The 13,535-nt window shown below is 39.3% G+C and overlaps 1 protein-coding gene across 6 annotated transcripts in view; it reads right to left on the reverse strand.

Annotated features, from left to right (window-relative positions):
* The window catches only part of PTPRM (protein tyrosine phosphatase receptor type M), a 471,605-nt gene that overhangs the window by 196,943 nt on the left and 261,127 nt on the right, over window positions 1-13,535 (reverse strand). For all 6 annotated transcript variants that reach the window (XM_081950797.1, XM_081950796.1, XM_081950795.1 and 3 more), the window contains exons 8-9: window positions 1,798-2,106; window positions 1,160-1,269 (exon numbers count right to left, since the gene is read on the reverse strand). In XM_081950797.1, the coding sequence (XP_081806923.1) occupies window positions 1,160-1,269; window positions 1,798-2,106 (419 nt within the window). The remainder of the gene's footprint in view (window positions 1-1,159; window positions 1,270-1,797; window positions 2,107-13,535) is intronic.

Raw genomic sequence — 13,535 nt, forward strand, 5'->3', positions numbered from 1 at the left:
TTTTGCTAACCTACTCAATTTTAGAAATATATTTTTCTACAGTAAATTATTTCTCTTCTTTTATAATGAAACAGTGTTTACAACTGGCTGGAAACAATATTGAAAGTTTTGTAAAGCTAGATTACATATTTTTTTAGTTTTGTTTTTCTGTAACATTTTAACATCTCTTTCTGAAAATGAAGTAAAAACATAAACGTGAAACTAATTCAGTCAAGTAAGAGATTTGACAGTGATTATAGGTTGACAACAAAATATGTACAATGCTTTGTCAGTATATTTACGCAAGGTATCTTAGGGCAGAGGTGTCCTATAGCTCTTTTGTTAGATTAACAAATAACATGATTTTGTTGAATTTGCATTTTAATAAATGAGAGGTTCTTTTTATTTTCTGTTACAACAATAAAATTGTAAAAATGCAATAGTGGGCATAAATTAATTTGGGAACAGAATGAGATGGGATGGAGAAAATCTGTGTATGTATCAAAGTGACAAAGGGGTGTAATGATAAAGAAATTTGCCTAGAAAGTACAGTTAAGGCACGCATAACCCTTCTGCAGTTATCAGAAAAAATATTATAGAAGTATAAGCACCAGTAGGGATGCGGTGGCTCAGTGGCTAAGACGCTGAGCTTGTTGATCAGAAAGGTCGGCAGTTCGAATCCCTAGTGCTGCGTAACGGAGTGAGCTCCTGTTACTTGTCCCAGCTTCTGCCAACCTAGCAGTTTGAAAGTATGTAAAATGCAAGTAGAAAAATAGGGACCACTTTGATTGGAAGATAACAGTGTTCCTTGTGCCTTTGGCATTTAGTCATGCTGGCCACATGACCACAGAAACGTCTTTGGACAGAGCTGGCTCTTCCGCTTTGAAACGAAGAGCACCGCCCCCTAGAATCAGGAAACACTAGCGCATGTGTGTGAGGGAAACCTTTACCTTTATAAGCAGCAGTGGTATCCTAAGTACCAAAAATCACAACCTTAATGTTGAGATTAATATGTGTTATATTATATTTTTCCTCTGTGATTTTCTAATTAAAATGCTAAAATAGCATGAGTGTAATTAAAAGCTGAATTGTGAATCAATAGGAAAAATTATCAGATATATAAGAAACATACTTTATGATATTGATTGAAATCAAGCCTATAGTTAAATGTATAACATACTTCATATAAAGTGATCACTCCATATGTTTGTACTGGCTCCTTCCATTGAAGAAAAATCTTCTCCTCAAAAGTATTTCCCTGGATAGATTCAAGCGGAACAGCACCTGGAACTAATGAATAAAATAAAAGAATAAGATGCTTAGCAAAGTGCACTGTAATTTAGGAACATTGAAGTTTCATTTAAGATTACAGAAATCATTTGGCAGAGTACTAATAAGATATATTCAAGTAGTTCTAAAATAACAATGGTTTTCAATGGCAAGATAACTTCTGAAGAGTTTTGTCCATTAAATAGTTTTAAGCAAACAGTTACAATCATGTCGTTGACACACACACACACGCACACACACACACACACTTCTAGTGATATAATCACCATGTGTATGTGTGTAATGTATATGCTAGGGAGTGGAGTGGAGGCAAAGGGGGAACAGAAGGGAAGGGAGATTTTCCACTGCCAGCTTCCCACAAGGAAATTCAGTGGGAAAACCCACAGGAAGTCAGAAGTCGCTTCCATGTCCACATGGTCATTCTGTTTCTCTGTTTAGGTAAAGGAAATCTCTCTGAAATATTGACACCACAGTCATGGGTTGTCTAGTTCATATTAAATGCTAGAAATATTACATTTTAAAACTTACCATCTTCATCAGTTTGTACCACAATTTCCTGACTTTCTTTTCTTCCTTCAGGATTCATAAGAATAAGTTTGACACTGACATTAGTGTAGGGGGACAAATTAGTAATGGTGTGCTGAGGGTGTGAATTGTCAGTATCCCAGCTCACTTCTTCTCTAACTTGCTCCTGTCCACCATTTTGGTAACGGTAATGGACTGTAAGGTTATATTTATGGCAACGGGTCACATTGTAGCCAAACGGCTCCCAGGTGATGGTGATTTGCCAGGATTTGATCTCTACAACTTCAAGCTTTCTTGGACCATGCACAGGATCTGAAAAGAAAAGGAAGACAAACATCTTAATGTGAGAGTTTGAAGCTATGAAATGACTTTGCTTGGACTCTTTTATTAGTATGAAATTACTTAATTGAAATTTTCCAATCTGTTATTTGTATAGGAACATACATATTGTTTGTATTTTCTGTTTCTCTAAACACTTAATTGCAATTCTCAGATTAATTTATTTATATGAATTCAGTAATAAAACAGAATAAAAAGTGTTAAAAAACAATTTTGGAAAAATGTTTACAATAACAATTTTACTGTAACGGAGATCAAGTAGAAAAAATGTATTCATATAAAAGAAAAGTCAAGATAAAGCAAGAATGCTAGAAATTTAGTATAAGATAAATATAAGCTAAAATTAAATTAAATTAAAAACCTAGACAGATCCACCAATTCTTTTTAAGCACTATCATGTAGATAGTTTGGCCTTCTATTTAACGCATTCTTGTTTAAAAGTCTACCTAACCTTGTTTATGAAGATCATTCTACGTACAGTATACAGCAACCAAAGTTGATTGAACTGTTCTATTTTAAAATCAAAGACAGTTTCCCTGAAGAATTTAGCTCCATGTTTTGAATACACATGTTAGGCAAGACAGATTGTAATAGCAATAACTTAAAGTACTAGCTGTAAGAATTTTAAAATTATATTTTAATTTTACTTCATGATTTTCTCTATATGCAGCTCAAATAATGACACAGCTTAATATTTTTTTCTGATACCTTCAACTAGCAACAGGGAGATAGCAACAAGAACTATGTTTAGTTTTTCATATTAAAGTAATTGCTATGATGACAGTGTCATAGAGATTTTTTAAAAAATAACTTTATGACAGTTGCTGCATTGATTTTTCCATGAAAAGCAAAATATTCTTTTTTTGTTTTTGCCGTCCCAGTGGTTATAGTCAATGGATGTTTAAACTATTTTTGCCTTATATTATGCTATGGGGTGGAGCTTGCTTTGCATACCTATAAAACTACTGTATAAAATAGACTCAATTGAGTTGTATAAATGTAGCAAAATAATCAGATTTTTTATTTCAAATGAAAGTACTCCAAAAAATAAAAGAGAATTTCCTTGCTTATTTATCTATATAGTAATATGAGTTTTAATGAGCCAGAAAGTGCTTATAATAAATAGATTAATTTGCATGTTCCAGCTCATGTTTATTAATCAATGTATTTTCAACAAGAATGTTCTAAATAATTGCCACCAGAGTCTACTACTTCTGACTGGCATGAATGCCTGAAAATTTGCAACACTGTTCTAAAATACTTCTGCAAGAATTACCATGGTTATATACTTTTCCTATTTACATATTTACATCTATTGCTTTCAGCAACCATTTTTTATTCTATGAGCATTGAGGTTTTTGAGATTAAATGCATCTTACTTTCTATAATTTCCAGTTCCACTAATCTATCTGGCATATGTTTGGTGAAAATCACTGTATAATTCTCATTTTAATTCCTTTTACTGTCCTATTCGGTTCTGATCTAGCAAAATTATCATGAAAACCACCACGATCACTGATGATCCTGATCCTGATCCTTCTTAAGTGAAAACGAAATTTAGCTTGTGGAGAAATGATAGTGTCAAGTATATCCGTTGAATGACTACTAAAAAAGCAATGAGCATGCATAGTCAGCAGGAGAACTCAATTCTGCCCACCTTTCTATTGGTTCGTTACCCAGGAAGAGAGATGAAAATGAGATCAGCACCTCCCATTTAACAATGATATTCAAATTGCTTCTCTGTGTGATGGCTTTCAAGTGTTTTCCTATTCCACTGTGCATATAGAGGAAGGAGGTGACCATAAGCCAAATTCCTGGAGGAAAACATTTGAAACTTACCCTGAAATTCTAGATGCTACAAAATTTAGTCCATATAAAAAATTCTCCCCACCATACTCAGATTCTATATGAGAGAAAAGGAACAATCCTTCAACAGCAGAGGGGTTATTCCTTAGTTTGCATACTCAGTTACTCATGAGGACTTTGCAGTCAAAAGCTTATTTTTTTCATGCAAGAAAATGTTCTACACAAGAATCATTAGTGAAGATGTGTAGCTACAGAAATCAAATAAATACACAAAGGAAGATTTTCGGTTTTAACAAATGAAGCTAGAAAGCAAAAATAGTTTTTCAAGCACAGTGTAACTAGGAAAATGAATTAGATGGCATCACATAAAAAGTAGTTTTCAAGAGCAAACTACTGTAATAAGAGGAATATATTGGCCACACAAAGTTCATTTCTGAAAGGTCTGATAGCATCTGATTCTACTCCAATTGCTTAGATTCCAACAGCCAAATGCCTAGCAATAAATCTATTAAGACTATATTAGACTATATCTATATTAAATCACTGTGCTTGCACATAACTGGAGCTGGACATATGCACATTTTACCTACATAGCATTTTTTCCAGCAGGGTCTCCAGAGGCTTCCCAAAATATATCATTTAAAACAAGAAATATGAATTAGAAGAGGTAGGCCTAGGCAGAATCACAAAGAAATGGTACAAACTGGTAGTACCTTTACAGACTAACAATTTTAAGAAACGACAATATTTTGTGAGCCACATGGCCTTGTTTCCAGGGAGGTCTTATTATTTTTGAGGTGTAGGAGGCGGGCAGCATGGCTGCTGCTGTGTTGCAATATTTTCGGGGAGGGCTTATTTTAATGCATGCGCTCAAAAGCCCGATTGGGATTGTTATCCGGGGAGGTTTTATTTTCAGAGAAACAGGTAGATATAAATTGGGATGAGAAAGGAAAAGGGACAAGCACAAGATTCAGCTTACATGTGAGACAGATTACAAAAACTTCTACCTTGCCTTATCCCAATTTAAATTTTACTTAAATTGTTAATCTTAAATGGGGTTCCAGATTCTATTATTTTTGGCAATCACAGACTATTGTGAGATTCTTCTTACAATGTATAGAAAAGCTAAAGAAACTAAAAGAAAAATAATGTCAAGTCCATTTGGTGCAATACTGGCACAAAGATATATGACCCTTGTTGCCTGATTTCTATTTGTGTCAGGCATTAACAATGAGACCCACAAGTATAAAATTCAAATTAGCTACTTTATTGTTCTATGCCTATTCCACAGAAATTTCCCTAGACTTACAGCTTTCATCTGGAAAAGGGTAAATAAGGCTCAAAAGCATTGAGGGGATAGAGTCAAACCAAACCTTGTGTTAACATAATGAGTGTGGACTACTTTCCTCCTTGAGCCTTCCTCCTTACTGGGATGGTTCCTCTCCAACAATTTGCGCTGAAATATTAGTAGATGCATAAGGTTGGATTCCCATTTTAGTATGTTGGAGAATAACAGCCTCCCGTTGGACTGGATTGTTTACAGTATAATAGTTTGACATTCATTGGCATTCAATGTCTATGCAATATGACTTAAGTTACAAATAGAGCTTGAACAAACAAGAGGAACTTTTACTTCAGGTATGATATTACAAGGTCACAACCTAACAGGATACTACAGCCTAGAATTCCAAAACATAATATCTTATAAAAACGGCTTCACTGCTTAATGGGACAATATTTTGTTTATGGAACTAAGACATGCAAACATTTGCCATGCAGATTATTATATTAATAGCAATTGCCTCTATGAGAGACTTTCACTTAGGTTATGGATAAAGAAACAATAACTGATACTGAAATAAATTTTGCTATTATAATTCCAAACACATGAACAATTAAGGAAATCAAGAAATGAAACTGTATTTTACATGAAGTTGCAAATTACATAACAAATTAGGACTATTACAAATGATATAATAGTAATGTAATGTAATGCAATATAGCAAATGAGATAGGTGGAATCAAAATATAATTATAACAATGGATCATGGAATTAGTTTCAATGATTGAAAGAATAATTTTATTTCTGTAAAGTTTCTATGTATAGCAGAGATGTCAAACTCAAGGCCCAGGGCCCGGATTTGGTCCATGGGATGCTTAGATCTGGTTCGTGGGGCCACCCTGGAAACAGTGAAGGACTGGCCTCTGATGCCTCTGCCAGGAAAAACGGAGCTTGCAAGGGCCGCGTGTGGGCCTCCCGAACTCTGTTTTCGCTGGCAGAGGGTTGCAGGAAGCCGTTGCAGCCAAAACAGAGCTCAGAGCCTGTTTTGGCTGGCAGAGCACTCGGTCCACCACATGTGCCCTCACATGAGTGACATCAAGCTGGCCATGCCCCCCCCCAGGTCAAATACAACTCTGATGCGGCCCTCAATGAAATTGAGTTTGACACCCCTTACGTACAGGAATTCCTCTACATATAATCACAATTGACAGTAAACTCCCAGGTAACTTTTCAAACTTGTCATTCACTCTAATAGCCATAGGATAGTTAAATAAAATTGAGTGAGGTCCTTTAAACGGTGCTACCAAGATTGTAAACATGATAGCTGATCCTTTTGTCTCTCAGGGCTTAATCCTGCAGTAGATTAATTTCTCTGTTCTACTTAATGCCATGAGCTGTCTCTATGTTGCCTCTGGAATAGGTAGAATGAAAAGAATGTGGAATGTATCTTAAGTGGGCTGTTTGAAACTGAGTGTTAACATCATTGTAATGCTTTCATAGAAAAGCAAAATAGCGAAATTAATGAATCAGCCCATAAGAAAGAAAGAGTGATTCAGCTGTGTTATATTCTAAATCTCTCTCAAAAGCTATTTCCTTGCTAGTTAATTGTATATTGTAATACTGTATGTTTTATTTGTATGCAATATACAATATTTTGTATATTACATATAAACCTTACATGATATATTTGTTTTCTCCTCACTTTGTGGAATTTTATAGACAGAAGGAGAGATTATAAAGCTAGGTCCTCCCCAATTTGTAACAGTTTGATTGAAAGAGTCATGGAGCCCACCATATTAATCTATTGTAAATTGGTCAGCATGGTGTGAATCACATTACTATCCAGGACCACTGATTCACTTTAAGAGGGCAATATTGTTTCCATAAGCACAAAATCTGTGATGCTTAAAGCTTTCTCTGGTAGCTTTTTGCTCTTCATCTGATGGCACCTGGAATATTTTTTTTTATGCTGCTCTCTTTCTGCCAATTTCATCTAGGTATCAAGCAGTGAAATCTGACAGCTGCAGCTCACAATTTTGGGTATGAGTTAGTGTAGTTGTAGCCTCCGGCACTTGAGCATCTTATTTAATCAATGGTCCTCATTTCCTTGACAGTCAGTAACATGTGCTTGTTGTTTCTTTTCCAGAGAACAAAGACAAAACTGACTGATAGGATCAATTTCTATTGCAGGTTCAATTCACAGTTCATTTCTTTGGAACTTAATACTTTACCTCCTATTACAACTCCTATGCTTTTTGAAAAACTCAATTTCAGAATCCATGAGGTGTAATTTTAGGATCTTGTCATTAATAATAAAAAACTTGGGTTAGAAGCAAAGCCCAGGGTGTAATGATTTTTTCCTGCCTGATGTCTTAGCCCAAACTTCAGGAGGCTTGTGAAATAGAATCATAAAAATAAAAAGACAATATTATGGCTGTATATGTCTGCTTTACAGTTTATTCAGCCTTCTGCACTATTTGGGTAGAAAGACATGTTCAGGGCCAACTCCTCTCAGGCCCAAATATTTCAGCAAACTAATAGATGGATACAATTTAAGCTGTTTGTGCTGCTTGTGTTGCAAGGCATTAGTGACTCCTAATTTTCTAACACAGTTCGGGTTGTGTTAGGTTTTCCAACTATATTAAATCATTCCCCCCCCCCTCCTCCTTTTGCTTGTCCATTTCAGCACAAAAAAATTATAACAGATATCTGAAATTGTTAGAATGTACTACATGCTATTAAAAATATAATTATTCAAATAAGAAATAGGACTTCTATTGTTACTGTATTAATTAAACATGATGAAAATAGGGCATTTAAAAATGATAAATTCATAATACACTGAGAAAAATATGCATATAATATGTAATTCTGTGCACTTAAATTATGTTCTGTGAGAAAATTTTAGCTGTGAAGAGAATACTGCCTAATATATACATTGATATATTAATTCTAAATGACAAAAACTTCATTTGCTGGAATTCTTGTATTGCCACTAATTTCATCATAATAAATCTTGCTAAAGAGAATTTTATGAGAGTTGTGCCTATAAAAAAAACACTCTTGATTCAAGCAGTTGCTATTAAATAATAAAACCAATACATTTTTCCTCCATTTTATATTGATTCCCCAACTGCGGTTTATGCTTTATCATACTTTTAACCAGTGACGTGCGGTGAGGGTTATGGCTGGTGAGGCTGGTGACGTCATCAGGAAGGCGGGGAATGGGACCACGTGTGCAGCACACGTGGTCCCATTCTCCGCCTTCCTGAGTGAACATTAAGGGGACCGCGGAGTGCACTGATCCGCGTAGCATTGCTTCCTCCACCTGCACCAGTCCCTTCCCCCCCCACTCCTTCAAGGTCTCCCTCTCCCACCAACCCAAAGCCCGATCCCCAGCTCCCTCGGGCAAGGCTTGAGCGGGGTGAATGGGAAAGCAACGAAAGGGGCTGCGCTTTCACCCCGCTCATGCCTTGTCGCCTGCAGGCACCGCCCGCCCTCGCTGCCCCTTTTGTTGCTTTCCCACCCGCCTCTAAGGCGCGCCAAAGCCTCCTTCGTCCCCCCCAGCGCGCGCCCTTTTTATTTCCCGTGACACCCCCCCCATTTCAGGAAAGCTTTCCCCATTGCCTGCGGGGTGAGGGGGGCGGCTCCTCTCCCCCCACTCCCTCCGTCCCTGCCTCTCTCCTCAGCCCCAAAGCTCCGTCCGCGTGACTCACTTCCAAGGCGGTGGCTGGAGAGGCGCGCAAGAACGGCGAGCGGTTTCCCACCAAAGCGGCGTTCTGCGCGCAAGAAGGTGCTGCCGGAGGACAAAGGGACGCAAACACACATCTACCCATCTATCTTTTCCAGCCTCCTAGTGCTCTTTTCCACCGATCGCGCATGTTGTGCGCGCAAGAAGGAAAAGTCTGCGGCGAAGCCCTTGTCGCCCCGGCCTCTTGTTTGCACTTCCCCCCCTTTTTCTTCGCTCCATCCCGCTCCGGCTCTGGAAGGGCCAGCGAGGTTGGCTCCAGCCGAGATCGAGAGGGAGGAGAGGAGGGGGTAGCTGCGGGCTACCTTCCGGCCAAATGCGCACGAAAAGCGTGCGCGATCGGTGGAAAAGAGTGCTAGGTAGATGTGTGTTTGCGTCCCTCTCTCCTCAGCCCCAAAGCTCCGTCGGCGCGACTCACTTCCAAGGCGGTGGCTGGAGAGGAGCGCAAGAACGGCGAGCGGTTTCCCACCAAAGCGGCGTTCTGCGCACAAGAAGGCACTGCCGGAGGACAAAGGCACGCAAACACGCATCTACCCATCTATCTTTTCCAGCTACCTAGCGTTCTTTTCCACCGATCGCGCACGCTTTTCGTGCGCATTTGGCTGGAAGGTAGCCCACAGCTACCCCCTCCTCTCCTCCCTCTTGATCTCGGCTGGAGCCAACCTCGCCGGCCCTTCCAGAGCCGGAGCGGGATGGAGCGAAGAAAAAGGGGGGGAAGTGCAAGCAAGAGCTTGGGGCGACAAGGGCTTCGCCGCGGACTTTTCCTTCTTGCGCGCACAACGTGCGCGATCGGTGGAAAAGAGCGCTAGGTAGCTGGAAAAGACAGCTGGGTAGATGCGTGTTTGCATGCCTTTGTCCTCTGGCAGCGCCTTCTTGTGCGCAGAACGCCGCTTTGGTGGGAAACCGCTCGCCGTTCTTGCGTGCCTCTCCAGCCACCGCCTTGGAAGTGAGTAGCGCGGACAGAGCTTTGGGGCTGAGGAGAGAGGGATGCAAACACGCATCTACCTAGCGCTCTTTTCCACTGATCGCGCACGCTTTTCGTGCGCATTTGGCCGGAAGGTAGCCCGCAGCTACCCCCTCCTCTCCTCCCTCTCGATCTCGGCTGGAGCCAACCTCGCTGGCCCTTCCAGAGCCGGAGCGGGATGGAGCGAAGAAAAAGGGGGGGAAGTGCAAACAAGAGCTCGGGGCGACAAGGGCTTCGCCGAGGACTTTTCCTTCTTGCGCGCACAACGTGCGCGATCGGTGGAAAAGAGCGCTAGGTAGCTGGAAAAGACAGCTGGGTAGATGCGTGTTTGCATGCCTTTGTCCTCTGGCAGCGCCTTCTTGTGCGCAGAACACCGCTTTGGTGGGAAACCGCTCGCCGTTCTTGCGCGCCTCTCCAGCCACCGCCTTGGAAGTGAGTCGCGTGGACAGAGCTTTGGGGCTGAGGAGAGAGGGACGCAAACACGCATCTACCTAGCGCTCTTTTCCACCGATCGCGCACGCTTTTCGTGCGCATTTGGCCGGAAGGTAGCCCGCAGCTACCCCCTCCTCTCCTCCCTCTCGATCTCGGCTGGAGCCAACCTCGCTGGCCCTTCCAGAGCCGGAGCGGGATGGAGCGAAGAAAAAGGGGCGGAAGTGCAAACAAGAGCTCGGGGCGACAAGGGCTTCGCCGCGGACTTTTCCTTCTTGCGCGCACAACATGCGTGATCGGTGAAAAAGAGCGCTAGGAGGCTGGAAAAGACAGCTGGGTAGATGCGTGTTTGCGTGCCTTCATCATCCGGAAGCACCGACAACATTTCTGCCTCTGCAGCTCCCGGGCGCGGCCGGACAAATGTATATAATATTATAATATTATATATATATATAGTAAATAATATTATATACTATTATTTCATGAAGAGAGGTGAGGCCCTGCCTCCCCTGCCTCCCCTGACCGCACGTCACTGCTTTTAACTGATTGTCTGGCATATCTCTCCAAAGTTAGAAACAATAAGCATTTTTCAGTCAGTATTATTTCATAAGTCTGCATTATTATTTTAACCTTTAACTTTTTCATTCTTTTCTGTCAAATATCTGAGAGCTAGCACAAACATACACACAGAGATTGTGTTTGCAAAGCAATCAGTGAACAAAACAAAACATAATGCAGGAATAAGCACATCCTAAGATTACCTCATACCTAAATAAACAAAGCTAGTCTCTGAAGATGCCAATGGAAAAAAAATTGATTTCTCTCAATAAATGAAACATTATGTAGGCTGCCTGATGGTGCTGATTGAAAGATAGGATATAAATCTATGAAGTAAACAATTTTAGTAAAAATTGAAATTTTTTTGCAATATATGTTAGAAAATACAATGGAAACTTGTAGATGAACATCATATGAATAGCTGTCAAATAATAAAACATGACATTTAAGAGCCTTTGATGGATTACAAAAACTATTTTTAATTTTAAAAAATGTTTTCTTTAATTTTGTTCCGAATACCGTATTTTTCGGAGTATAAGACACACCTTTTTTCCTCTAAAAAGAGGCTGAAAATCTGGGTGGGTCTTATACACTGAATACAGCATTTTTTGCCTCCCGAAGCCCCACCCGCTTCACCAAAATGGTCATGCATAGCTTTTAGGAGGCTTTCAGAGAGTTCCTGGGGGCTGGGGAGCGCAGAAATAAGCAAAAAATGCCCCTCCCAGCCCCCAGCAGCACTCTATAAGCCTCCATAAGGCTATGCATGCAATTTGGACAAAAAACGTCCCGTTTTCACAAAAAGCAGGCTGTTTGTTTGCTCATTTTTGCCCCCCCCCCCGGGAAACTCTGAAAGCCCTCTCAAGGCTATTCATGCCTTTAAAAAAAACTGGCCTGTTTTTGCAAAAAAACGGGCAATTTTGGGAAGGTTTGCAGAGTGCAAAAACTTTTTTTTCCTTTCAGAAAGCTGTTTAGTTAGAGGGATTGATGAGAATTACATGGGTCAAGTGCTGTGCCAGCAGAAACAAAGTATTAAGTGCTACAGGTTGTCAGCGATTTCCTTCTCCAGCACATGGATAAATATACCTGGAAAAATCTACCTACCTACCTACTCTCTCTTTCCCCCCCTACCTACTGTATTTCTCTCTCTCTCTCTCTCTCTCTCTCTCTCTCTCTCTCTCTCTCTCTCCCTTTATCTACCTATCTACCTACCTACCTACTCTCTCTCTTTCCCTACCTATCTACTGTATTTCTCTCTCTTTCTCTCCCTCTCTATCCCTCTATCTACCTACCTACTTTTTTTAAAAAAATGCCTTTTCAAAACCTGGGTGCGTCTTATACTCTGATGCGTCTTATACTACGAAAAATACAGTAGCTCTTTTTTCATTTTGTTATTTTAATCAGCCATTCTACATGAGGCTTAAACTGCACCGGGGACAGTGAATCTTAATTCTATCTACACTTGTTTCAATTGTATGACAATGTTTTAGGAACCAACATTATGAACAAGTGCTAAATAAAGATTGGATATTATTAATGAAAGATTTTCAATCACTTGGATGAGCTGACTTATTTATAGCTCATCATCTTGAAGCTAGGCTTGTATTCTAAAACCTTAATTTTTTTACAACATCACTGGTGAATTGGCAAACGCTTTAGATTTAATATTTAAGCGTGACAGCTCTTCTAAGAATCCAGTCTATGGCATGAGATATAATAAGCCTCTAAAAAGGCATAACCTTTATGGTACATTAAACTAAACAGGCTTTGCAGGAAAATAGCCAATATTGTTTCAATTCTTTCATTATACCTTTCAAATTATCACCTAGTTCCACCACTTTAGAAAAAGCCAGATCTCAGTGGGACAAATTTTTCTGGCATAATAAAACATTGGCTTCATTAAGCTTATCCTTGGTCAGTAGCAGCATAATCCTTTTGTACTAATATTCTTCTGCAGTAGCACAAAAGTATCTCAGATTTTTGTATCCTTTCTTTCTTAAAGTGCTAGTTCAGTCTTCCTCCATGTCAAACTATATTTTCAGAAACAGTGCAAGATACCTGGCTTAGGAAAATCTTGATTTTAATTTTCTGGGAGCATTCAGGAGCAATGCTTTTTACACATAAGAAAAATCAAAATTGAGACTCTTTGCTCAGTCTGATTTAAAATGTAATTGTTAAAATTATTTAGAGATCAGACCCAGACACTTAATATTGCCATTTTGAAAAGTAAGAGATTTAAATTGTAACATATATTTTTTTATTTGTGCAACAATTCATTAAACATGCTTAAGATATTTGAAATCAATACAAGAAACACTTAACACAGTGTTGGATTGCAGCCAGAGAATGTATTAATTTTTTGCATCAGAAGCCACTGAATGTATTCTGTACAGCTTTCTCAATAATTCATCTGGCCCATTGAAGAAATTAGCAATCATTCATTTAAAAAAATAAACACATTCAGTACTCTATATGATAGAACAATATATTCTTTAACACCATATAAGAGCATAGCTGCCTTCAGATGTAATTAATCTTGATCAAGTAATTATCTAAATTATAATATCCAGGAAAAGTATTTTTATTGATAATTTAAAGACAAATGTATGTGTAGTTAC

Source organism: Natrix helvetica, assembly GCF_964273705.1.
Source record: "Natrix helvetica genome assembly, chromosome: 4".
Taxonomy (NCBI): Eukaryota; Metazoa; Chordata; class Lepidosauria; order Squamata; family Natricidae; genus Natrix; species Natrix helvetica.